Genomic DNA, 27,914 nt, shown 5'->3' on the forward strand with positions numbered 1-27,914 from the left:
TGAGAATTTTGAATTACTAACCGGAATGATAATTTGGTACAAGTTATTATATGAGATTAACATTGTCAATAAGTTTCTCCAATTAGAAAAAATGGATATTGATGCTGCTATCAGACAGTTAAATGGGCTTATTTCTTTTCTCCTAGAGTTTAGAGAATCTGGATTTGATCAAGCCTTGGTTGAAGCCGAACATATTGCAAGTGAAATAGGAATTGAACCTATTTTCCGAGAAAAACGCATCATTCGGAGAAAGAGACAATTTGATGATATCAACGGTGAAGAGGTAACTCAATCTCCTAAATAATCTTTTCAAGTTAATTACTTCTTATTTATAATTGATCAAGCTTTTTCTTCACTTCAAACTCGGTTTGAGAAATTTCAAAAGTACGAAGAAACCTTTGGGTTTTTATTTAGTTTGGAGAAGTTGAAATCTATTGATGTTGATGGTCTATTGAGCTCATGTGTCAATCTTTAAAATTCTTTAACACATGATGGGCACTCCGATGTTGATGGATCAGATTTATTTCTAGAACTAAAGTTGTTAAGACATTCATTACCCGAAGAAGCAAAAAGAGCAATTGATGTGCTGAATTATTTGAAAACAATGGATGGTTGTTATCCAAATTCTTATATCGCATATCGAGTTTTGCTGACTATACCAGTTACTGTTGCATCTGCGGAAAGGAGTTTTTCCAAATTGAAGTTGTTTAAAACTTATCTTCGATCAACTTTGTCGCAAAAAAGATTAAATGAGTTAGTTATGTTATCTATCAAGAAAAAAATTATTAAGAAAGTTGATTATGCAAACTTGATCAATACTTTCGCTTCAAAAAATGTGAGACGAGTAATATTCAAGTGACTATGTACTAGTTCGAAACATGAATTTTATATTTTGTTTGGATCTTATTTGTTTTTTTAGTATTTACTTATGACATATTGTTTTGATGATATTTTATTTCTAGAATTCATGTTACAAATACTATTATATTTAAATCGATAAAAAAGATATGTATGAATATTAAACTTTGAGGGCACCAAGTTTTGTGCTCGCCTCAGGGCTCGAAATCTCAGGTCCGGCACTGATGGGTAACTACTTCCAATATGCATATTAAGTATTAATACCCTAAAATTTAATAAAATCTATAAGAAATTAACAACATTGAGTTGTTGATAGAAAATTAGCATAACATAAGAGGCTCTTGAATCAATTTTATAGTCAAATTGTCAATGGCCTAAACTAGTTCTGGCCAAGAATTGTGAATAAAATTGCAGCACTGTCTACTGTTTTAATGAACCTAAGTATCACAATGCCCACAATAGCAGTTAACATGCATGTTCTTCCAAACAAATCAGAAGAAAAAAATATTAAAAAAAGACAATAAGCTTTACCCTACTGTTCAAAGTAAATCTGTTAAAGCTTACCTAGAGAATATTGTTGTCGATAAAATTGAAATTAATAAACTAATCGATTTCAAATGGCATGACGACAAGGGTCTATCTTGTCATGGAGAGTCGCCACAAGATTATGTGCATGGTCTAATAGCTTCCAAACATCAAGATTTCCAGTCATATTATTACACTCCCTTACAATATCATCCATACTTTTGTATCTCTCGATGATCAGTTTCCGCCTCTGCAACACAGAGGCTGCGATCGTGTATAATAACAAATCATTCGTGGGTGAGGCCCGGTGCTTTATCTTGTGTTGGAATTATTTCCAATATTTGGGTACATATATAATTTAATAATTGTATATTAGTTGTTATCATAATAAATATTAAAGCCCAAATAAAGTGATCTATTAAAGTATAAAGGTTATGGGCTTATTTGGACATCTATAATAAATATGGGGACATATTTGTGTAGAAGCAGAAATACCATTCATTATTTCGTTGATGGGCCGAATAATAAATGGGTATATTAGGGCTAGGTCCCCAACCCATATAGATAGCCAGCCTATTTGTTTCTCTCATCGAACAATAAGGATTTAGTTCATCTCTCAAGAACTCTCAAGAAGGCTATCGATATAAGGTTGGAAGACTTAAACCCCACCCACATCAAACATTCCGATCCAGGTCCAGATCCAGAACGAGAAGATCCACATTCAGATTCAGGTCCAGATCCAAGAACAAGAAGAAGAGAATAACGAAGAACGGCTTAATGAACCGTTCTTCATTAAAGATCCAGGTACGTTTCCGCAATTACAGTTTATCTCGATTTATTGACATAGAGAATTAAGAATATAGATTTAAGGATTAAAGATCTAGACTAAAGATTCTAACAAGAATTTTTAAGAATATGATTAGACATTTTTTTGTTCTTGATCTAATTTGGCTAGTTATGTTCTTCATCTAATTTGGCTAGAACGGATAATGATAGAATGAATTAATGAATAGTAACAACAATATTTGATGTATATATTAATCTAAAATTTTGGATTAGATTAAAATAAAGAAAAGACATCAAGTATCTAAATAATTTTAGATATTCAGATTAATATATTTTGTTTAAAGAATTATGATTAAAGAATGGTTCATATTCTCTAATTAGATATAATATATGAATATTTAATTAATTAGAAAGATATAATAAAGAAGTTAAAATAAAGAACTGATCATATGTTATAAAGAAAGATATCAAATATTGAAAATGATTTGTTAAAGAATATTTATTAAAGCATGAGGAAGATGAACAGTTTAGAAACGATCTTTATTAAATTATATGTTATAGTAAAGAATTAAAGACTCTAGACATCTAAACGATTTTTCAAAAATCATAAAGAATAAACGGTTTTAGAATCATAAAGAATAAAGAAGATGGAAAAGTTTTAAGTTTTATTGAAAAGGATTTGTTAAAGAATAAAGAAGATGGAAAAGTTTTATTTCAAGAATTGGATTTAATTATTAATTTGAAAATAATAATTCAAATTAATAACCTGAATTTAAGTCAAAAGAAATTTAAGTCAAAAGGAGAAATATAGGGTAAAGAAGTTAATTTTTTTTTTAAAGAATTGGTCAAATTAATATTTATTTATTATTAATTAGATAATTAAAGAGATATTAATAAATATATTATATATATTTCGGTTATATATATATATTTTGAGTACGAATTAATTAATGAAATTTGAATTTTAAAATAATAATTTATTATCATTCTAATTATATAATAATTATATAAGTACGTAAGAATTAAGGAATTCAGTTTTGGAATAATATTATAATTATTATAATTAATTTAAGGAATTAAAATAATAATAATAATATATATAAGGAATTAAGGAATTCAGTTTTGGAATAATAATTAATTATTATAATTAATTTAAGGAATTAAAATAATAATAATTATATAATTATGTAAAGAATTAAAGAATTCAGTTTTAGAATAATAATTAATTATTATACTTATTATAATTAATTTAAGGAATTAAAATAATGATAATATAGAATAATAATTAATTATTATACTTATTATAATTAATTTAAGGAATTAAAATAATGATAATATTATTTTAATTAGTTAAAGATTGAATAAATATTTATTCCTGAAATAATTGTTAATGTATTAATACATTTATATACAATTAAGAATAAAGTAAAATATATTATGGAATTCTAGAATTTTAAAACTTTAATATATATCTATGATATAGGTTATGATTTGAGAATTAAGTAAAGAAAAATAGTTACTTATCATGTTTATAATCTTTTATAAATATTGATTACATTAAGTTTGTAATATATTTAATGAATTAGTATAAAAACGGATGTATCATCCATTTAATTTATGACTTAATTAATGTATGGAATATATTCAGAAATTAAGAAAAAGTCAATTTATATAAATATATTCAGAAATTAAGAAAAGACAAGAATAAAGAGATTATTATTTTATTAATAATAATAATTTACAATTAAAGAATAAATAAATATCAATAACTTATTTATCAAGAATTAAGTTATTTATTCAGAATTAAGGAAATCAATTAACCTAATAATTGATAAATTTAGAATTTTGAGTAATCTTGTAATTGATTATTTAATTATTTATTATATTTGGATGAATAATCAATCATGTTATATTACACATTCAAATATATATACATATTTCGGTCTTTATGTATATATTGTGTTGATTGATATTAAGAAATAATTGAGTGATTAGTAAAATCAAAATTATTTGTTTTGTGTAACACATATGGAATTTATGCAATTTTGATACATAAAACAACATTCGGATTTTCGGTGTTAATAACACATTCAAAATTTGGTACAATTTTAGGCCCACTTAAATTTATAATTATGCGGTTGTTAATCGGCCCAAAGGAAGGTTAATAATTGGTCGGATGGCAAATTTAAATAATGTACAAATTATTAATTTATAGAACATATTTGTTTTATAAGATTAAGACGGTTGTGTTTGTAACTATGCGATTATTAATCGGACAAAAGGAAGTTTAATAATTGGTCGAGTTACACACTTAAAGTATGTACATAAGTTATTAATTTATTAAATCAATTAATTGAAGCAACATCCTACCAAAGTAGGCTCTCTTGTAAAGGTTAATATGTTTTATAAATTAAGAAGGTAGTGTGTATGTATTTCATGCGGTTATTTAATCGGCCCAAAGGAAGATAAATAATTGGTCAGAATAACATTATGCACATGTGGTAATAAATATGTAACAATTATTCGGTGGGCCATGTGAATAATTGTAATATCCAAAGATAACCAATTATTTGACAGGACTTATTGTTAATATTTGATTACTACAAAAGAGTACCGTTTGCAAGTTAATATTTAATGTCCAAAGACTAAATATTATGTTGCGTTTGGTATCTTATGATGAGACGTACCATTATTTTGAATTTATGTGATTATTAAAATTTTGTGAGTATGGTTGTTCATTTGTTTTGTTATCTAATCAAGTTAACACTTCTGCTTATACGGATTATTTTTTTTGTCAACATCTTAAGTTCATTTTATATGATATAATTTTTAAGACATATTTAGAATTTGTTGTATTTTTAAGAATTATATCTAAAATGGTTAAAATTGCTAAGGGTATTATTAGAATAAAGATTTCATAAATAATATATGTTTTATTTTGTTTCAAAAGTAATGCATTAAAGTCAGAGTTACAATAATGTATTCTCATGCATCTAATTTGAATTTTCTTATTTACACTTAAGTTAATTGATGTGAATTGTAGTTGTCTAAAGGGAGACATGTGTAAGAAAAATAAAAGATTGAAACAAAAATAACATAAATAGTGTTCACTTAGCAAATACCTTAATACATAATAAAGAAATGAAGTTGTAAGAATTGCAGATATTGCACCTAAAAGAAAATTACTAAAGAAAGTGGTGCATAAAAGAATACATATTATAGTTTGTTTTGTTTGTTCTAAGAGTAATTTAACTTCAGTACTCATACACATTTAATGGTAACTTCAGTATTACTAAAGTAAATGTGTTGATGTACGGTTGAGTTAATTGTCAAAAGTCAATTGATGGTGAAAGAAACATCGGCGTGGGCATTGACAATTCATATTAAAGATGAAGAAATAAAGAATTACTTTAGATATTTTTTTTTATTTGGAAACAAACATTTATGGAATATCTTCATGTAATTGATTCATTTGGAAGGAAGAGTTAAGAATTACAACTTATATATGGAATAAAGATTCAACTAAAACAACTAGTAAATTCTTTTGGGGTTGTCCAGTTAAGGTCATGCCTTATAGGTCTAAAGAAAATAAACTAGACTAAAGAATTTCTAGATGTTAATTATTGGATATTTTGAAAGATCTAGAGATAAATTTAGTCTCATAAGTACTTCAAGATTAGCCTTGAAAATAAATATATATACATAATACTCCTTAAACAAGAGTTTAATGTATGCTCTAGATTATATGAATCAAGAAATTAAGAATATTTATGATGTTGGACAAATACTTGAAGGATCCTGGTTTGGATCATTAAGAAAGCAACCAAACAACTAATGTGATATTTTAAGAATAAAACATTGCATACTCATATAGTGAAATCGAATCGGATAGAGATCATTTGGTATATTGATTCGAATTTTTTTGGATACTAAAACAGTCGAAAATTCGTGCCACATCATTTTAGTTTAAAGAATTAATTTTTGGAAGAGTGTTAAGTAGACACTCGAATTATTTCAAGTTGATGGCAGAATTTATTAGGTGTTTTGTGGTATCCAATTAAAGAATCTGACTGCAAAATTTTGTCACGAGGTTGCAAATTATGAATGATATAGAAAGACCACTAAAGTTATTACGTGACAATAATTTGCAGCTCTTTTACTTTAATAGTAATATGAGTTTGACTAAGTCGAACTATTTGGAAAATAAAGAATTCAGAATGTTTATTTATCTATTGAGCATATTTGGACAAACTCTAAAATTACGGATCCGTTCTCTAAATATTTGCTATCCGAGGTCTTTCATGAACATATTGTTCATATGGATATTACATATTTAGATGATATACAGTTTTAGTGGGAGTTTGTATTGTGATGCTTGTATAGATACAATTTGGAATTTATGTGCACATTAAAGAATTAGTTTCTAAAGAAATTAAAGATTTAGTTTTTAAAGAAAATCAAGATTTTAAAGTTATTCAGATTGATCTCTATAAGATATAAAGGAGGACCAGTTGGTATTAGACATGTTAAAGATCACACTACATGTTAATCCACACTACACACCCATGTTTAATCTATGTCATTTGATTGTATTGACATATGTGACTATTGAGGGTTTAGTTACGAATTAATGTAACAAAAACCGCTTTAATCCTATGTTGTTATAATTGATGGACGAGATTGATATAGATGTATTTGTAATGATAACAATATTTTGAGCTCTTAAGGTTATAATATACAATTGAATGAAATATTATATGACCCAAGTGGGAGATTGTTGGAATTATTTCCAATATTTGGGTACATATATAATTTAATAATTGTATATTAGTTGTTATCATAATAAAGATTAAAGCCCAAATAAAGTGATCTATTAAAGTATAAAGGTTATGGGCTTATTTGGACATCTATAATAAATATGGGGACATATTTGTGTAGAAGCAGAAATACCATTCATTATTTCGTTGATGGGCCGAATAATAAATGGGTATATTAGGGCTAGGTCCCCAACCCATATAGATAGCCAACCTATTTGTTTCTCTCATCGAACAATAAGGATTTAGTTCATCTCTCAAGAACTCTCAAGAAGGCTATCGATATAGGGTTGGAAGACTTAAACCCCACCCACATCAAACATTCCGATCCAGGTCTAGATCCAGAACGAGAAGATCCACATTCAGATTCAGGTCCAGATCCAAGAACAAGAAGAAGAGAATAACGAAGAACGGTTTAATGAACCGTTCTTCATTAAATATCCTGGTACGTTTCCGCAATTACAGTTTATCTCGATTTATTGACATAGAGAATTAAGAATATAGATTTAAGGATTAAAGATCTAGACTAAAGATTCTAACATCTTGTTCCAACTAGATTTCCCAATTCCAGCTCTTATTGCTGCCTGATTAGCCCACATTGCCTCCCAAAGACATATTGTCTGGTCGAAACTAAGCTCCCTTCTGAACAGTACCACCACCATACGATAAACGAAGAAACAATCCTCCGCCTCCGGTTTCTCCAAGTGTCGGTAAAGATGAGAATCATTAAGTTGGATTATTCTCGAAATAAAAACCAATTGCCTCATGATGCCTAACTCATCCAGCCTGAAAATATGTCGAGCCTTCTTCATGAAACCGAAGAAGCACCAAAACGCATCGTGATCCTCTATTATTACAGCTATTATTGGAGAAAGAAGATCGCACATGCCTTGGCAGTAACCGATCTCGGGGTCGTAAATTGCATAGGCCTCCAGAATGGCGGTTAGACGAGCCGCGTGAAAGATTCTGAATGGTTCGAGTTGATCATAGTCCTTTAACCCGACAGCCTTGGCAGCACGATGTGCCCTTTCGTTAGATATAGTTGCCTGGACAGGGGAATAGTCTGTCCACTCTTCATTCGCGCGAACTGCATCTAAGCGAATGATTCGCTGCCACGTGGCAAAATCTTCGGGGGTGTATAGTTCTGACCTGACCTCTGTATTGGTAGGAGATGGATGAATCTCGTTAACTTCTTGATCGTCAGATGAGTCAGAATCCGATGAGATTTGCTCTTCTTCATGTAAATTTTCAAAATGATCATTGGAGTTAAAATATGGGATCATTTCCTCACTGGATAGAGATTCCCTAGCACTAACCACATTTTCGGAATCAGGAGAATTTAATACTTGATACAAATTCAATCTATCCAAGTGACTGTATAGGACCCGACCAGGGGCGGAGCCAAGTAGAAGCCGGCCTGGGCTGTAGCCTGGGTAGTTTTACACAGCCTGTATGTATTTTATCAATAACGACGGTAAATTACTGTTGTTATTTATTGGAGAAATCGAATAATAGCACCTGTTTAGCAATTCAGAATTAAACAAGCTACAACAAGGCCTAACAATTCTTTTTCCCTTTTGTGTAATCAAATAGGCAGCCAAAACAATTGAGCATCAAACAATCAAAAAACAGAGAGCAGGACACCAAAATTTTACGTGGAAAACCCAAATTAGGTAAAAACCACGGGAAACTTCGGCCACTTAAATCATCCACTATATCAAATGGTTATACAATGTAGTTCAATACAAGCCTAGAGGTAATCTAACAAAAGTTATCAATTGACCTCATCCTAACTTGTCATTCACATACATTATCATCATCATTAAAGATGGCTAACCAAATGGAGAAGAGATAAAGGAAATCAAAAAAAGAACCTGCTGCTTCAATGGAGGAATTGCTGCTTCAATGGAGGAAGAACTGCTGGAAGAGAGAGAGAGAGAGAAAAACCAATCTAAAAACTGCTGTGTTTTTTTTCCTTAATTAAATATGCCCTAATGGGCTTTATTAATTTGTTAGGCCCAGCTGCCAAATGAGCTGACCCAACAAATCTCCCCTGTCAGCGCAACTTCGCGGGCTCCAATAAACCCGCTCTCTCTCGACAATCTTCAAACTTGTCCTTAGGCAAGGATTTCGTAAACATATCGGCACCATTCTCACTTGTATGAATCTTCTCCAAGTTCAGCTCTTTTGCCTCAAGCACATCACGTATCCAATGATATCTCACGTCGATGTGTTTGGATCTCGAATGAAAAGCTGAATTCTTTGAGAGATGAATGGCACTTTGACTGTCGCAAAACAAAGTAAACTTATCTTGCTTTTGGCCCAACTCTTGTAGGAACTTCTTCATCCATAACACCTCTTTACATGCCTCAGTAGCTGCAATATACTCAGCTTCTGTAGTAGACAAAGCAACACACTTTTGTAACCTTGACTGCCACGAAACAGCACCGCCTGCAAAGGTAACCAAAAAACCTGATATAGATTTTCTTGAATTAACATCACCCGCCATATCAGAATCTGTAAAGCCTTCCAAAATAGGAGTATCACTTCCGAAACATAAACGTGCTTTCGAAGAGCCTCGAAGATATCTGAGAATCCACTTAACAGCCAACCAATGTTCTTCTTCTGGGTTGGAGAGATACCGACTAACAACACCAACTGAGTGTGCTATGTCCGGTCTTGTACATACCATGGCATACATAAGACTACCAACTACAGAGGCATAAGGTACATTCTTCATTTCATATTTATCTTTCTCACTTGTAGGACATTGTTTAGAACTTAACTTGAAATGACCTGCAAGTGGAACTGAAACCGGTTTTGCATTTTTCATTGCAAACATCTCAAGTACCTTCTCAATGTACTTCTCCTGTGATAGCCAAAGTGTTCTGTTCTTTCTGTCTCTTGTGATTTCCATGCCTAGGATCTGTTTCACTGAACCCAAATCCTTCATCGCAAAAGACTTGTTCAACTCCCTTTTGAGCTTCTCAATTTTTGCAATATCTTGCCCAACAATCAGCATATCATTAACATAGAGCAGAAGAATAACATAATCATCAACACCGTATCTCTTGATGAAAACACAATGATCAGAAGTAGTCTTACTGTACCCATTTGCTTCCATGAAGGAGTCAAATTTCCTGTACCATTGTCTAGGCGCTTGCTTGAGCCCATACAAGCTTTTCCTCAACCTGCAGACAAGATCTTCTTTACCTTTAACTTTGAAACCCTCAGGATGTTCCATATAGATCTCTTCCTCCAAGTCACCATGGAGAAATGCAGTCTTCACATCCAGTTGTTCAATTTCCAAATCTTGACTAGCAGCCAATGCTAACACAACTCTGATGGATGACCTCTTCACAACCGGTGAGAAGATCTCTTCAAAATCAATTCTCTTTTTCTGTCCAAAGCCCTTCACAACCAGTCTTGCTTTGTATCGAGGTTGTGAGCTATTCTCTTGGTGCTTCAACTTGAATACCCACTTGTTCTTCAAAGTCTTCTTTCCTCTCGGAAGTTTTACCAAGTCATAAGTCTCGTTCTCTTGCAAAGAATTTATCTCTTCTTGCATTGCCACCGACCACTTGTTCTTGTTTTCATGAGACAATACTTCTTGATAGGTTTCTGGTTCTCCCCCGTCAGTCAACATCACATACTCATTGGGAGGATACCTACTAGAAGGTTGTCGCTGCCTACTAGATCTTCTAATATACTGATCATCAGGTGGCTCTAGAGAACTATCATCATCTTGTTCAGCTTCCTCTGTTGGCTCAGCATCAACTAAAGGAGTCTCATCAACCTCAACTTGGGCATTCTCCACATCATTGGGCTGTGATTGTGGTGTACGAATCCTACCATTGTCAGGCAATTCATTCTCTGTAGACTTCGGCTTTTCCTTTTTCTCAAAGTCTTCAATGGTCTGATCTTCAAAGAACACCACATCTCTACTTCTAATGAGTTTCTTGTTAACCGGATCCCAACATCGGTACCCAAATTCTCCGTGACCATACCCAATAAAGATACACTATCTCGTCTTGCTATCAAGCTTAGCTCTCTCATCTCGAGGAACATGAACAAACACTTTACAACCAAAAACTCTCAAGTGATCATAAGAGACGTCTTTACCTCTCCAAACTCTTTCTGGAACGTCGCCATCTAAAGGACTTGAGGGTGAAAGGTTTATCAGATCAACCGCTGTCTTCATTGCCTCTCCCCAAAAAGATTTTGGCAACTTAGCATGAGACAACATACACAAAATTCTCTCATTGATAGACCTGTTCATCCTCTCTGCAACTCCATTCTGTTGAGGTGTTTTTGGCACAGTCTTCAAAAGCTTGATCCCATGACTTTTACAGTATTCCACAAATGGTCCTCTGTATTCGCCACCATTGTCCGAACGAACACATTTCAACTTCTTCCCAGTTTCTCTCTCCACTTCAGCATGAAACAACTTGAAGTAATCCAATGCTTGATCCTTAGTCTTCAAGAAATAGGCCCACACCTTCCTTGAGCAATCATCGATAAAAGTGATGTAATAATGAGCACCACCTAAAGTCAAGGAATCCATAGAACATATGTCTGTGTGAACCATATCTAGGATATTGGGCTTCCTAGATGGAGAGAAACTTTTGAAGGAAACTTTATGTTGCTTACCAACTAAGCAATCTGTGCATGTCTTCAAATCTGTGAACTTTAAGCCCTGAAGATCAATTGTCTTGGAGAGAACTTGCATGCCATTCTGACTTAAGTGACCAAGTCTCTTATGCCAAAGATGTGCTGAACAATCATTAACTGCATTTGTTTCTCCCCCGTAAGACTTAGTCTCTGTCACATAAAGAGAACCGACCTTCTTTCCTTTAGCTATCACCAAAGACCCTTTAGTGAGTTTCCATTTTCCTTCACCAAAGTAACTATGATAGCCCTCATCATAAAGAATACCAGTAGAGATCAAATTCATCCGAATATCAGGAACATGTCGAACATTCTTCAAAAGTAGTTTGCATGAAGTGTTAGTATCCAAACAGACATCTCCTTTTCCAACAATCTTACACGTAACATGGTTTCCCAACGTCACTGAACCAAACTGTCCACTAGTGTAAGAAGCAAATATATCACAACGATTGGTGACATGATAAGAAGCACCTGAGTCTACCACCCATTGTGTATCTTGAGAAACAAGGTTGATACTATCATTGTCGTAAACAATATCGATGTCATTACCACCCACATCTACAACCTTACTACTTCCATCTTTCTTATTCTCCTTTTGTTCCCGCTTCAAAGATCTGCACTGATACTTCTTGTGTCCTGGCTTGCCACAATGATAACATGTAATCTCTTTTCTCGAGCTGGATGTTCCCCGTGACCTGTCTGAACTGCCACTGCGATTCTTTGGAGTTTTACTTTTACTTCTACCTCTTTTCTCAGTCACGAACACCTGACTTGGAGTCGAGAAGCCCTGTTCTTTTCTTCTAGCCTCTTCATTCAGCACGCTCTCTTTCATCATTTTCAAAGTGAGCTTACCTTGTGGAACAGAATTGGTAATTGAAACCACAAGTGTTTCCCAACTATCAGGCAGAGAATTAATCAAACACATAGCATGAAGCTCATCATCAAATTTCATTCCTATCGCAGCCAACTCATTTAGAATCCCCTGAAAAGTATTTAGATGCTCAGACATAGAAGACCCATCTTGATATTTCAATGAGCAAAGCTTCCTAAATAGAAATGCTCTATTTTGAGTGTTGTTCTTCTCATACAGCTCACTCAAAATAGTCCACACCTTATAAGCGTTAACTTCAGTAGCCACATGCTGATACACACTGTTGTCAACCCATTGCCTGATTTTACCAACTGCCTTTCTGTTCAGCTTCTTCCAATCTCCATCTGTCATAGCCTCTGGTTTGCCTTTATCACCCAAAATAGTGTCTTCATAATCATAATTACACAATAAGTCCTCCATCCGTGACTTCCAGATTGTGTAATTGGTAGCTGTGAGTTTGATCATCGTTCCATTACTGCTCAACGATTCTTCCATTTGAATTATACAAGAATCACCACCAAACGAACTTAGCTCTGATACCACTTGTTGGAGAAATCGAATAATAGCACCTATTTAGCAATTCAGAAATAAACAAGCTACAACAAGGCCTAACAATTCTTTTTCCCTTTTGTGTAATCAAATAGGCAGCCAAAACAATTGAGCATCAAACAATCAAAAACAGAGAGCAGGACACCAAAATTTTACGTGGAACACCCAAATTAGGTAAAAACCACGGGACACTTCGGCCACTTAAATCATCCACTATATCAAATGGGTATACAATGTAGTTCAATACAAGCCTAGAGGTAATCTAACAAAAGTTATCAATTGACCTCATCCTAACTTGTCATTCACATACATTATCATCATCATTAAAGATGGCTAACCAAATGGAGAAGAGATAAAGGAAATCAGAAGAAGAACCTGCTGCTTCAATGGAGGAATTGCTGCTTCAATGGAGGAAGAACTGCTGGAAGAGAGAGAGAGAGAAAAACCAATCTAAAAACTGCTGTGTTTTTTTTTCCTTAATTAAATATGCCCTAATGGGCTTTATTAATTTGTTAGGCCCAGCTGCCAAATGAGCTGACCCAACATTATTGGTTATTTTTCCTCGCTAAAAGGCATTGGTGACAGCAAACTATAAAACTAGCCCGGATAGATTTTTTTAATAAAAAATTAGCCCGGGTAGGTTTCAAATCAAATCCTGGTTCCGCCCCTGGACCCGACAAGTTTCTTTCAGTTTCAGAAATTGTCCACACTGTTTTCTCAGTTTATCGTATTCATTCCTGCATTCACAGTGTTATAATCGAATGATGAGAATTTCGGTTTGAGTAAAACAAACATCGGTAAGAAAACCTAAGAGGTCGTTAACAGATGTTTTTTTAGGGCCTAAGATCATGTCGTTAGGTGTAGTCGAATTGAACCATTGAAGACCACAAAATTCTTCCGGTTATCAAAAACGTCTAAAAGGTATAGTCGAATGCTTAAGTGTGCTGAGAATTTGAAAATGGTTAGTGTTAATAATGCATTATTAAAAGATAATTTAGATAGTATATATGGGTGCAAGTAATTATAATAATTCATTTTTTTCATTTTATATTATAATTATTAATTTAAATATATACAAAATTTATTATTGTTATTTTAATTTATAATGTTTCTAGGTATATTTTAAAAAATATATAAATTAAAAAAAATTAAAAATATATTTAGCTATGTTACATTTTTAAAGTGATCGTTTATATTTATTTATTTATTATTATAAAAAATTAAAATAAGACATTATATGAAATTATATTTTAGAATAACGAAAATTTAAAAAGAAAAAAATCAATATATATATTTAATATATTATTGGTTAAAAAGACCGAAATATGAGAAAATTAAAAAAATATTTGATAAAATTAAAAATAAAAATTATAAAACAAATTAATAAAAATATTTAAATTAAAAAAATTAAAAACATATTTAAATAAATATGTTAAGTTTAAATTTATTTAAAAATGTATTTGAGATTTATTTTTTATTATTATATTAAAAACAATTAAGATACTTGAAAGAAATATTTTTTTATCATATATTTAATTTAATTATTTATATATCTAAATATATATCATTTAATTTTAAATATTTTATAATAATTTATTATTATTTTAAAACAAATTAGGACTTGAACAATTTTTTTATTAGCACATATTTTTTATTTAATTATTTTATTAATTTAATTATTTTTTAATATTTTTCTAATTATCTATTATAATAATAATTTATTATTATAAAAAACAAATTAAGATACCATATAAAACAATTTTATTACACATTTTTTTTTAATTATTTGAATATGTATATATATTAATTTTAAATATTTCATATTTGTCTAATTATTTATTATATTAATTTATTTATTTTTAAAGTATTTATTATATTTAATTTATTTATTTTTCTATATTTATCTAATGTTAATTTTTATTAATTTGGCTATTAAATAATTAAAATTATTATAAATATAAAAAACATAAATGAATTAGTTAAATGATTTTTTATTTTTACTTTTAAATAAGTATATAATAATAAAGAATATTAGACCAAAGTAAATTTAATTTGATTGATAATTTGATTCAAAATTAAATGTTTGATAAATTATTTTTTCTAATTTATTCTTCTTTCCACATATTGGTGTTAACTTATATGATTGGTCCGCATTCATTATATATTCATTATATCTTCTATATATTTTTCAAACTTTATATATCCGAATAAGTTAAAATTATAAATAAACATAAAATTTAGATTTATTTTAATTTTATAAATTAAAATAAATTCAAAATTTTGAATAACATTATTTTTATTTAAAATAATAATTATATATAAATAATATTTTTGTTTATATCTGTACACGATCTAATTATTTAAAATAATAATTATATACTATGATGTTATCAGCTTAATCTAACAAAGAAAGTAATGACGCGACTAGATCAACATGTTGTAAACATCATATGAGGTAAGAAAGGGAAAGTAAAAAATAAAGTGAAAATGGGAGGGTTTGAAAGCCAAAGGAAGGAGAAATAAAGAGAGGTATGAAACAAAGTTTGATTGATCAAAATATATTTAGAAAATTCAATAAATAATAATTTACTTATGTCATATGGATTCAAAAACAATGATGTAAAAGAAATCATATAAACAATTTTTTTTTTTAAATCATTAACTTGTAGACAGTCTATCGTGCCAAAACAAAATTTTATATAATAATATTAAATTTGAAATGCATAAACAAACATTCCAAACATATGGAAAGTAAAACATAATACTATTCTAAAAATCAATTACGAGAATTAGGAATAAATTATTATTTGTGTTGAAGCTCAAGTTATAACATTTTGTATGGAGAACAAAAAATGATAATAAATTTTAAATTGAAAAACATGGTTTAACTTCATAAGTAAATGTGAATTAGTAAGATAATGGAAACTAGTTTATCCTCAAAAGTTGATCTTAGGTTAGAATATACATTATGGATAACATTTATAGTAAATCTCACTTAATAGGTAGGATTTCTTAGGTAAAATTTAAAGTGGTGGAAGGTTTTTGATTTATCGATAAAATTGAAACAATTAAAAACCTTAACTTGTAAAAATTTTATATTGATAAGAACGAGTATTGACCAATTAATAATAAATGTTTTAAATTCAATTCTGATAAAAAAATATTTTTTGAAGTTGGGTTTTAGTTTTGAAAAATTTTCTAATTAGGTTGAGAAGTTAGTTGATATGTAAGGTATTTTTGTAACGGTTAGGAATTTTATCTTAAAATTACATAAATATGAAAATATAATGTTATTAAAAAATTAAATAAACTACAATATATAAAGAAAACGAAATCATCGATGTAAAATGTTAATTTGAGACATTTGTTTACCACATTTCCTTAAAACAGTTTCACCATCTCTTATTTTAGAGCTTATTAGATGAATGTCTTTTAGGGTACAACGAATCTAGTAATAATTCAGCACTATAATCACTACGCAACGAACTTGACCAACTTATTTGAATTATCACCGGGATCAAAGTAGATTTGTGTGAAGCCACTATTAAAATTATCATTAATGTATCTGAAAAGAATTATGAAGTAATTAAAATCTTATGATGACAAAAAGAAAAACATAGAAGTTCATCTAGGATGATTGAGAAAACCATGTAGTTCTCAAGCAATAAACAATAGGTAAAAAATTGAGAAGTTATATCAAAATAAATTAGTCCCTTATCGTAATGACTAATTTCCTTAAATATGAATCAAATCATCTAATGCAGTGAATTGCATTTGAAAGATTTCAACATAACATTTCATTGGAAAACTTTTTATTTTCGTATTCATATTAATACATCCATTTAATTGACTCATTCAATTAAATAATTAAACAAAATATATCAATTTATTTTTATGTCAATTAAATGGATTTTACAAATAAGTTAAGGTCGGCTTAGATTAATGAAAAACTAATAAAAATAAGGTTTTTCTAATCTTGTAAGATAATTTGTTTAAACGGTATAACTTATGTTAGGTCAAATTATTTTGACTAAGGATCAAAGTATTCTGACTAATGGTATTTTGATGATGAGTGTGTATAAAACTTAAAGAACAAATCTAAGTCGTCTAATTGTTTTTGTGCAGGTGCATTAAAACATGCTAAATTAGATTAAGTATGAATGAAGTCCATTAGACTTACTGACTATTAGACGCATTGAGTTAGACGTGCAGTCTAACGGATACGTAGTTAGACGTGCAGTCTAACGGATACGTAGTTATACGTGTAGTCTAACAGATACATAGTTAGACGTGCAATCTAACGAATACGTAGTTAGACGTGCAGTCTAACATATATGTAGTTAGACGTGCAGTCTAACAGATACGCAGTTAGACGTGCATTCTAACAGATACGCAGTTAGACGTGCAGTCTAACAGACGTAGTTAGACGTGTAGTCTAACGGATACGTAGTTAGACGTGCAGTCTAACAGATTTAGTTAAACGTGCCGTCTAATAGACGTAGTTAGACGTGCAGTTTAACAGATGAGAGTTAGACGTGCAGTCTAACTCCTTCAGATTAGTCTGAAGGGAAACGTAGTTAGACGTGCAGTCTAACAGATGGGAGTTAGACGTGCAGTCTAACTCCTTCAAATTAGTCTGAAGGGAACCGTAGTTAGACGTGCAGTCTAACAGACGTAGTTAGACGTGCAGTCTAACAGACGTAGTTAGACGTGCAGTCTAACTCCATTAGACTTGGTGGTCTAATGGATCCTTCTATTAGACGAAGGTGTCTAACTTCAATAGACTTGTCAGTCTAATTGAAGAACGTCTAATGTCACGCTTCTGCAGTTGCTTGAAGCTAGCATCCGTCTATCCACGTTCAACTAGATGTATGTTACTCTTGCTCCACTATTCCGTGCAGATCAGTACAACAGCCAGTTACAACCAATAAATTAATGCCACGTAAGCAAATATTCTTCCCACTACTTGTTTCTTGCAAAACAATCCTAGAAGAATATTCAGCGCACTACCAGATTGGTACGGCCACATTCATGGTGCTCAGAGTCTGTTGTACCTGTGTACTATGGAGGTTTTCCAATGGGCGTTCGCCACGTGTCATTATCGAAGATCCAACCGTTGATACCTGCTCTCTATTTCAAAGATCCTCAAGGACAACGGACGAAGCGCCAGACACTTGATACAGAAACTTGCTTGCTGAGATTACAATCTTATGAATTACTTTCTTGTCTTACTAGTTTTGTACATCAAGAGAGAGAGAGAGAATCAAAGTATTGTCTAGCTGAGTGATATTCTTCAATATACTGTAAGTTGAACAGAGTCTGTTCTGTTTAACAGTGAGCTATCTTTACAACTGTATTTGATTCTAAAGAAAAGTATAGTGAATCCTTCCGGTGGTTGGATGAAGGGGTGACGTAGGAGAGTTTGCTCCGAACATCCATAAACAACTCTTTGTGTCATTTACATTCTGTCATCTTCTCCTTTTTCGGTTCTTAGCTTCAAACTTGAGCAAATATTTCCGCACTTGAATCATTCAAAAGTTTGTAAGGGTTTGTGAAGAATAGAAAGTGATTCAAATCCCTAACAGGATTTCTATCAAACCGTGTTTGTACGAAGTTGTCATCAATAGCTAGACCACTGTCTCTATTGGTGTCACCGATCCTTTCAACTTAAATAAAATTATTTACTTTAAACAACAAGACTACCACACTATCATATAACAAATGATTTATTCATGTATCATAAATATTCTACATTTTACTAATTTTCTAATCTGGGACAAACTCACTAACTCGGTTTTATTATTGGGTTTCACCCAATCAATTTTGTTATTAAATTCTTATTTAGATTCCAAATTTCAACCATCATTCACAAGAATGAGAACTGAAAATTAACATGGTAAAATGTTGAATAGCTAAATCCTATATTAGGTAGGTAGATCTCTTATGAAAATATATTATTGTACTAAATGATTAATAGACTCGATGTCCTCGAACTATTATTCTTTTTGTATAAATGATTACAAATAAAATATATTAACTTTTTAGTAAAGTTATTAATGATTCGATGATGTATAAATTTGCACAACATAACAAATAAAAATAAATAACAAGAAAATGTCTTGTATTTGGTGAATTGGTGCTTAATTCGATTTTTCAAATTTGAGGGTTTAAAATCAAGAAATATATTTTTTACATTATTTTCATACAAATATGAATAACTAATGTCTTAAAAATGATTTTATGAAATAGATAAAATTAAAATTTGCTTGTAAAGTCTGTGTATAATTTATAACCAGTCTTATAATAGTATGAAATATTGATCATATTATGATTTTAAGTGAATTTAAATCAATGAATGTAAAAATTATATATATCTTAAAGACAATAAAATAGATTATTTGATTATGTGTCTTTTGTATATGATATTTTTATCATTAAATGTACGATAATTTTTTTTTAAAATTCACTAAAGATGTGAGTTGCACCAAAAGAGATATCTTGTTGTTATGAAATGATATATTGATGTTATTAAATATGAAAAACTTTACATCTACAAGTAATATTCTTACACTTATAAGTGCAACTATATGTGTGGGAATCTTCTAACAAAATTATGATTGATAGATTAAACGATATAATTTATATTCGTAAAAACATTACATGTGTAGTAAAATAAAATATTTTTGAAATATGTAATCGTTATATAAAGGTAGAATAGTTCAAATATATTTTGTCTGCTAGTTAACTAGTAATACAATATATTTTCACAAAGAAATATTTAAATGATAACATGTATGAATAACTTTTTATAAGAAGATATTCCAAAATTATCTTATCATGTACTTATTTCTAATTATTGTGATAATAAATTGAAATCAGACAAACTCGGAGTGAATGACAATTCTACACAAACACATCTTAGACATAATGTCATTAGATTATACCCTCTAATTGAGTTGTCACATTTACTATGTAAAACAAAGATAACATTGTGAATCCACTAATCAAAATATTGAATAGATAGTTGGTTTGAAAGTTTTCTAAGACATTAATCTACTATAAGTTGGTATTAGGAAAACTCAACATATGCACACTAGAGATATCAGTAACTAGGTTTAATGGAACAACTTAATTGTACTAACTTGAAAGATTATTATTGGGGATTAATTCTATTATGAAACAATGTGTATTTTGACGAGGATAAACACATTCCTTTTAATGATTTCTTTGTGAGCAAAGAGATCACCCATACGAGAGAAAAATGGGACCGCTTCAAAAGAATTGTACGTAACCATATGTGTATTCCATGGCCAAAATGGCATAACCATTGGAGTTTGACATGTATCAGGAAAATTTCTATATGAAAGTGTGTAATCATTTACACAAAAGTAAGAATAGTTCAAGAACATAAAATCTATTAATCTTCTAGTAAAGTTATAAATGTTTTCATTAAGGAAGGTTCAAATAGTAAAACATACATATCCTTTGTAGGATCAATTGTTGAACATTTCATCGAGTTAATCATTTAATTTTCATTAATGTAGGAGATTGTTAGAATTTAGACTATGTAGATGGTTTTCATTATATGAATAGAAATGAAAATTCAAGAATAAATTTGAATGGATGAGTCCCAAGAATAAAATGAAGTTAGTGAGTTTTTCCCCACATTGAAAAAATAGAAAAATATAGCATGTTTATGATACATCGATAAATCATAAATAAAATAATTTTTGTCATTAGTTTCCTATGAAGCCAAATGGTCCGTAATTTCTTTGCAAAGTGCATATAATTGGCATGAAAATAATTTGTATATTTGGATTAATGTTTTAATTGAATGAGCTAATTAAAAATGTGGTATTAATGTCATGAAAATGAGATGTTTTTCAATCAAATACACGAAGTTTTTCATTCAAACGCATACTGTTAGAATTTATGAAAAGTTTTAATAATGAATGGATAAAATTAAGTTCAATTAAATATATAAGTTAAATTATATATACATAACTGCTAAGTCATATCAAGTATATTAATTATTTTAAAGATAACAACAATGTGTTGTAGTGCAGTGGTAAGCACTCATGCTTGTCACACGGGTGACCAGGGATCGAAATTTTCACGTAGGCGAGATCGGTAAAACCAAATTGAAGATCGGTAAAACCGGTAGGCGAGAATCATACCATTAGATTCGGTATTTAATACTTCGGTATTAAATTAGGAGTGTCTTCGACATTATATGAGGCGTGCATTCCACATTATTTGAGGCTCCGGTATTAAATGAGGAGTATCTTCGACATTATATGAGGCGTGCATTCCACATTATTTGAGGCTCCGGTATTAAATGCATTCAGTATTAGGCTCCGGCTTTTATATGTCTAGACTACTGTTCCATTGCCATTTTGGTGCAAGTCTGATGAAGACCTCTTGGGAACAGATTTCTGCCAGCCTAATTCAGACTGATCAATTAGAAGACAAAATCTTAGGAGCAGATGCAGCAGAGACAGACTGTCACATGCCAAGATTAATGTCAAAATCTCTGCAAAGAAATCTTTAGTACAACAGGCTCCATTAAATGAATTTCTTTTATCAAGAACAAACAAGATCAAAGAAGATCTTCTCTACTGTACCAATTATGAAGCTCCGCCAATCAAAAGAGGACTAGTATAATTTGACCGTTACATGTCCGTTGGAGAAAATATGATTGTTGTTGTGTGCTTTGGATATATAAGAAGATTAAAAGAAGAACTGAAAAAACAAACAAGAGACTTGAAGAACAGAGAAACATAATTTTAAAGATCAGAGCTCTCTTGCTAATCAAATATTCTCTCTACAAATATATTTAAGTCTTTGTTTCAGCATATATTTTGTGTGTGAGAGTGTCTTCATACCGAAAATCATTGTATCAAGTTCTTTGTAAGTTGATAGAGTGTCTATCAACAGGTGGTGTGTGTGCTAGGAGTTCGAAAGCAGACAACAACTAAGTCCTGGCTATTCGACTGGGTTGTGTACAAGTGTGTTGTACTTAACTAAATCTTCTAGTGAATACTCTTCTCAAGGTTGAGAAGAGTATCCTTCTCGAGGTTGAGAAGAAGGGGTGACGTAGGAGAGTTATTCCGAACATCCATAAACATCTCTTGTGTTCTGTGTTCTTTACTTTCTAAATCTTCCAATCCGATTATTCGTTGCTTCAAGTTGAAAAAACACTTCCGCACTTGAACTTGGTTCAAGAGTTTGTGACAACTTGCGAAGAATAGAAACCGATATTAACCTCTAACAGGTTAGTATCAACCGGCGTGTTATGTAAGCGTTCACCCTAGCGAGACCCAGTCTCGTTCGACGATCCTGATCATAACACATACGTTCAAGCCTTTCAAATGCAATTGATTTCATTAAATTATTTTACTCTTACGTTAAAAACTTAGTCATTATGTTGATTGACTAATGTATTTTGATATAAATTCTCAATTGCTAACAAAATATCAATTCTAGAAGTACATGATCTTATTGTTGAATCATCCTAAATGAACTTCTTTGTTTTCACTTTCAACATTACAATAAACTAGTCACTTCTTAATTTTTTCAGAAAAAATCTTTAATTTATCATTTTAGTTGTGGTTTCACCAATTATGCTTTAATCCTAGTTATAGTTCATGTACGTTGTTTATGTTCGTTGTATAGCGATTTTGATGCAGAATCACTATTAGATTTGTTCTACCATGAGAAACAATCATCTGATAAACTTCAGCACACAAGAAGAAAACGACGAAACTATTTTACAGAAAATTACTAAACACATGCCTCGAATCAACCTTTGACTTAATTGATTTCGTTTATTTATATATTGTAATTTATATTTCTTGTAAAATTATACTTTTAAAATTTATGTAATTTCAACACGAAATACATATTCAAGTGTTTTTAGAAACTTTTTCAGTGTGAATTTTAATGAGAGAGAGCTTTCTTTTCTAAAAAAACACAAATTACATTAAAAATTGCATAACACAATGACCAAACAAACAAGATTTACTAAATATCAAAAGTTTTTGTGTTTATATTGTTTTAGAATCTATAAAATGGTTAAATAGAAACCTCGATCTCTCTTTTCCAAGCTTAAGTTAGAGAAAAAAGAACTTCTAAGATGAGACAAACAAGAACATATTCAATTGTTCCAAGTTTATTTCAATTATATACTTTATTTCTTAAAAAAACACAAATTACATTAAAAATTGCATAACACAATGACCAAACAAACAAGATTTACAAAATATCAAAAGTTTTTGTGTTTATATTATTTTAGAATCTATAAAATGGTTAAATAGAAACCTCGATCTCTCTTTTCCAAGCTTAAGTTAGAGAAAAAAGAACTTCTAAGATGAGACAAACAAGAACATATTCAATTGTTCCAAGTTTATTTCAATTATGTACTTTATTTCTTGACCACTTACATTGGTGCAAGTAAAACAGACAACGTATAATGGACCCGATTTTTTGGGACAGATTCGAGTCCAGTTCCGGTTCGAGTCCCCCGAAACCCAGAAATTTGTCATCCCTATTTATACGTTGTCTGTTTTACTTGCACCATATAAGTGGTCAGGAAAGAAAAGTACACCTTACACTATTTACCCATTTTGTTTTTATAATTTCTTAATCTTTTTTTTGAAGAAATTAATAAAAATAAACATAACATAATTTTGAAAGGTACATGTACTGTATTTTTGTAAATATAAAAGTTAGTACTGTTCTATAATTTTTGTATTTTTATTGTTTGTGACAAAGTTGATGTTAAATACTACTCATATTTCATTTCCAATCAATAGAAAAACTACCTCACATGATTAGATTCAAACGATCATTAAATTATGTTTATGCATAAGTATATAGTGTACATGGGAAACTCGAAACTACCAAGTGAAGCTCAAGCTAAGTTACATTCAAGCTTTCTATAAAAAGCTCTGACTGGCATGTAATGTTATAATAATCAATTACTTTGAACAACTGTTTTCTTATTAATAAAATTCATCATATTTACTTATTTTGATTCATTTTATTTTTTTTTGTTTTAACAGTAATTCTTCTGCGTCAGTTCTATACAGTTATAAGGGTCATATAAATGGTTTTGTGACCTTATTAACAGATGAGGAAAGTAGAATAATTTCCTGTAAGATCATTACCTAGTTCTCAAATTTTACAAATTCTCTTATAAAATAATTTACTCATTTATTTACAATCATTACATTAATTTATTATCAGCAATGAAAGAAGAGGTCGTTATCTTTCCTAACAAAAACCATCATCTACAAACAACGAGATCATGGGTCTTCTTACACTTCCCACAAAGGATTCGAAGAGAGCACACGATTGAGAGCGATATAATTGTTGGAATAATCTATTCTGGAATTTGGCCAGAGTCAGATTGTTTTATTGATACTGGATATGGACTTCCACCAATTAAATGGCAAGGGTCCTGTGATGGATTAACTAATTTCCATTACAATATGTAAGTACTTGTTTCATAGATTCTTACAGTCATTCATGATTTATAATCAACAAGAAAATAATTAAAATGGATATTCACATTTAATTTTTTTTTAAATTAATCAGTTGCTTTGTAATAAATAAATATCAATTAAATCCTAATAAAACTATTTTTATTGTAGGAAGCTAGAATGTAAATCATAATCTATATATATATATATATATATAATGATGTTTAATTTTTAAAATGTCCGGATTGTCGAGTCGAGAGCTGTGGTTAATTTGGATACTTGGGTCAGATTATGGGTTAACCTGCCTTTAAATTTAAAACGGTTAAAAATAAAATTAAAAATGCTAGAAGTATGTTTCGAACTTGCAACCTAACAAAAACAAATACAACTCTTTAACCAACTAGACTACTAAGACTTTATATTTTAAATTCAACACCAAATTTGATAAACGCGGAACGTTTTAACATTAATATAAGTTCAACTTTTTAACTAACTAATCTATATATATATATATATATATATATATATATATATATATATATATATATATATATATATATATATATATATATATATATATATATATATATATATATATATATATATATATAATGATGCTTAATTTTTAAAGGGTCCAGATTCTCGGGTCGAGAGCTGTGGTTAATTTGGATACTTAGGTCGTATTGTGAGTTGACCCGCCTTTAAATTTAAAACGGTTAAAAAAAAAATTAAAAATGGTAGAGGTATGTTTCGAACTTGCAACCTAACAAAACAAGTACAACTCTTTAACCAACTAGGCTACTAAGACTTTATATTTTAAATTCAACACCAAATTTGATAAACGCGGGACGTGTTAATATTAATATAAGTTCAACTTTTTGACTAACTAATATATATATATATATATATATATAATGATGCTTAATTTCTAAAGTGTCTGAATTATCGGGTCGAGAGCTCTGGTTAATTTGGATATTTGGGTCGGATTGTGGGTTGACCCGTTTTTAAATTTAAAACGGTTAAAAATAAAATTAAAAATGTTAGAGGTATGTTTCGAACTTGCAACCTAATAAAAATAAGTACAACATTTTACCACACTAGGCTACTAAAACTTTTTATTTTAAATTCAACACCAAATTTGTTAAACGCGGGACGTTTTAACATTAATATAAATTCAATTTTTTAACTAACTAATATATAATGATGTTGAGTAAATGAATACTTGGGTCGGATTTAGGATTAACCCACCATAAACTTAAAACGGTTAAAAATAAAATTTAAAATGTTTTTTGTAACTTTTTTTCACGGTTTTTTATATTTTATATTATTACTCGTGCAAATGCACGGGCTAAATGCTAGTAAAATTATAATATGTATTAACATAACATTTAACTAATGATTATGATGCTTTTGCTAATGATTATACAAAATTATTATATTTTTCCATTTATTATTTTCACTTATACATGACTTTAAATGCATGAAACTTATTGGAGCAAAATACTAAAAAATCGATGGAGGCTTCTCCCCAACCGATATCCAGTCTCCAAGAGACTCCAATGGTCATGGAACTGATGTGGCTTCAATAATCGCCTGTAACCTTGTTAATTCGGAAGGCCTTTCTGGTCTCGGGAGAGGTATAGCTCGAGGAGGGGTCCCGTCTTCGAGGATCGCCGTATACAAAGTATGTTGGTCAACCGGTTGTGAAGATGAGGACATTGTTGATCTCCAATTGAAGATGAGGACCTTGTTAAAACTGTAATAAATGGAAGCTTAAACAAACTTTTTTGATGTTTGATCTCCAATTCTACTTTTCAATGAACTATAGATTATATAATGTTCATGTATGTATTGATCTCATATTTTACAGATTGTGCAAAGAGAACTCACTTAATCCTGAATTGATAAAGGGTAAGATTGTCATTTGTGACGAATATAATTTAGGAGAAGCAGCTCTTTCCGCTGGTGCAATTGGTATGGTGATACAAGCTAATGCAACCAAAGATAACTCTGACGTGTTTGCCCTCCCAACAACATATCTTGACATGCGGAGTACTGGATACAACATCTTGAGATATGTTAGCTCATCAAGGTATATACGACACAAGTTGTTCTAAACATGTTATACTTTGTTCACTTATTGTTTTTTTATTATATGAAACAGTAATCCAATTGGAAGCATATTGAAGAGTACTTAAGTTTTTGATGCTTCAGCGCCATATATTGCATCATTCTCATCTAGGGACCCAATCATATAACACCTCATATTCTCAAGGTTGTATAAACTTGACTCCTCCAATAAATTTAAACCCTAATTGAAGTTAGAAATTATATTTAACTTTCAAGAATTTATCTCTTTTGATATATAGCCGGATTTGTGTGCACCTGGTGTTAAAATCTTGGGAGCATGGACACTTGCAAACTCTCCTACAAGATTACAAGAAGATTTGAGAAGGGTGCCCTATAACATCGTATCAGGCACCTCATTAGCCTGCCCACATGTTACTGCTGCGGCCGCATATGTCAAATCCTTTCATCCATCATGGTCTTCGGCAGCTATAAAATCTGCTCTTATGACTACTGGTATATATATAAAATGCATAAATATTTAATCATAGAAATAATGTTAACTCGCAAATAATATTCATATAGCCACCAGGATGAGTGAACTAAAAACACATGAAGCAGAACTTGCTTATGGAGCTGGCCAGATAATCCTTGAAAGGGCTAGAAATCCGGGCCTTGTGTATGATATCACACTAGTTGACTATGTGAAGTTCTTGTGCGGGCAAGGTTACAGCAACAATAAATTGAAATTTTTTTCGGGAATACATAATGCTTGCTACCGTTATGGGACAGAAAATGCACGGAATTTGAACATGCCTTCATTTGCAATCCCTATCACGCCTTCTAGTCATTTTAATGTCACCTACACTAAGGCTTTGTTTGAGGAAGGGGTTTTTTGGATTTTGTCTAGGTTTTATCCAAAAAAACCCTTGTTTGATAAAAAATAGGAAAAAAATTAGTTTTTAAAATTTGAAGACTAATTGCCCTTTGACTTTAGAAGATATGGTGTAGGTGAGAGAATGATGGTTTAGAGAGAGAAGATAAAATTAGAGTAGTTTTGGTATTTAAATGATAAAATTATTTGATTTAACGTTTGATAAGATGTTTGAGTTTTGGAATAAAAACTGAGTTTTATCCCAAAAACCCCTTCATCAAACGAGGCCTAGGACAGTTACAAATGTGGGACCTTCATCTTCCATTTACCAAGCCCTAATTAATGCTCCACCAGGATTATACATACAAGTTGTGCCAAACGTACTTCATTTCTCTAGTGTCGGACAAACTCAGACATTT

General features: G+C 30.6%; 1 protein-coding gene across 1 annotated transcript; it reads right to left on the reverse strand.

Moving 5' to 3' along the window:
- Nucleotides 1-7,504: 7,504 nt before the first annotated feature.
- Nucleotides 7,505-8,266, reverse strand: LOC124935120 (rab GTPase-activating protein 22-like). The gene has a single exon (XM_047475578.1). It carries the CDS (start codon nt 8,264-8,266, stop codon nt 7,505-7,507), a length of 762 nt encoding a protein of 253 aa, XP_047331534.1.
- Between the last annotated feature and the right edge of the window lie 19,648 nt (nt 8,267-27,914).

This window comes from Impatiens glandulifera, chromosome 4 (assembly GCF_907164915.1).
Source record: "Impatiens glandulifera chromosome 4, dImpGla2.1, whole genome shotgun sequence".
Taxonomy (NCBI): Eukaryota; Viridiplantae; Streptophyta; class Magnoliopsida; order Ericales; family Balsaminaceae; genus Impatiens; species Impatiens glandulifera.

Coding starts and splice junctions, on each gene's coding strand:
- LOC124935120 (XM_047475578.1), bottom strand. CDS start 8,266: ATGATCCCATATTTTAACTCCAATGATCATTTTGAAAATTTACATGAA.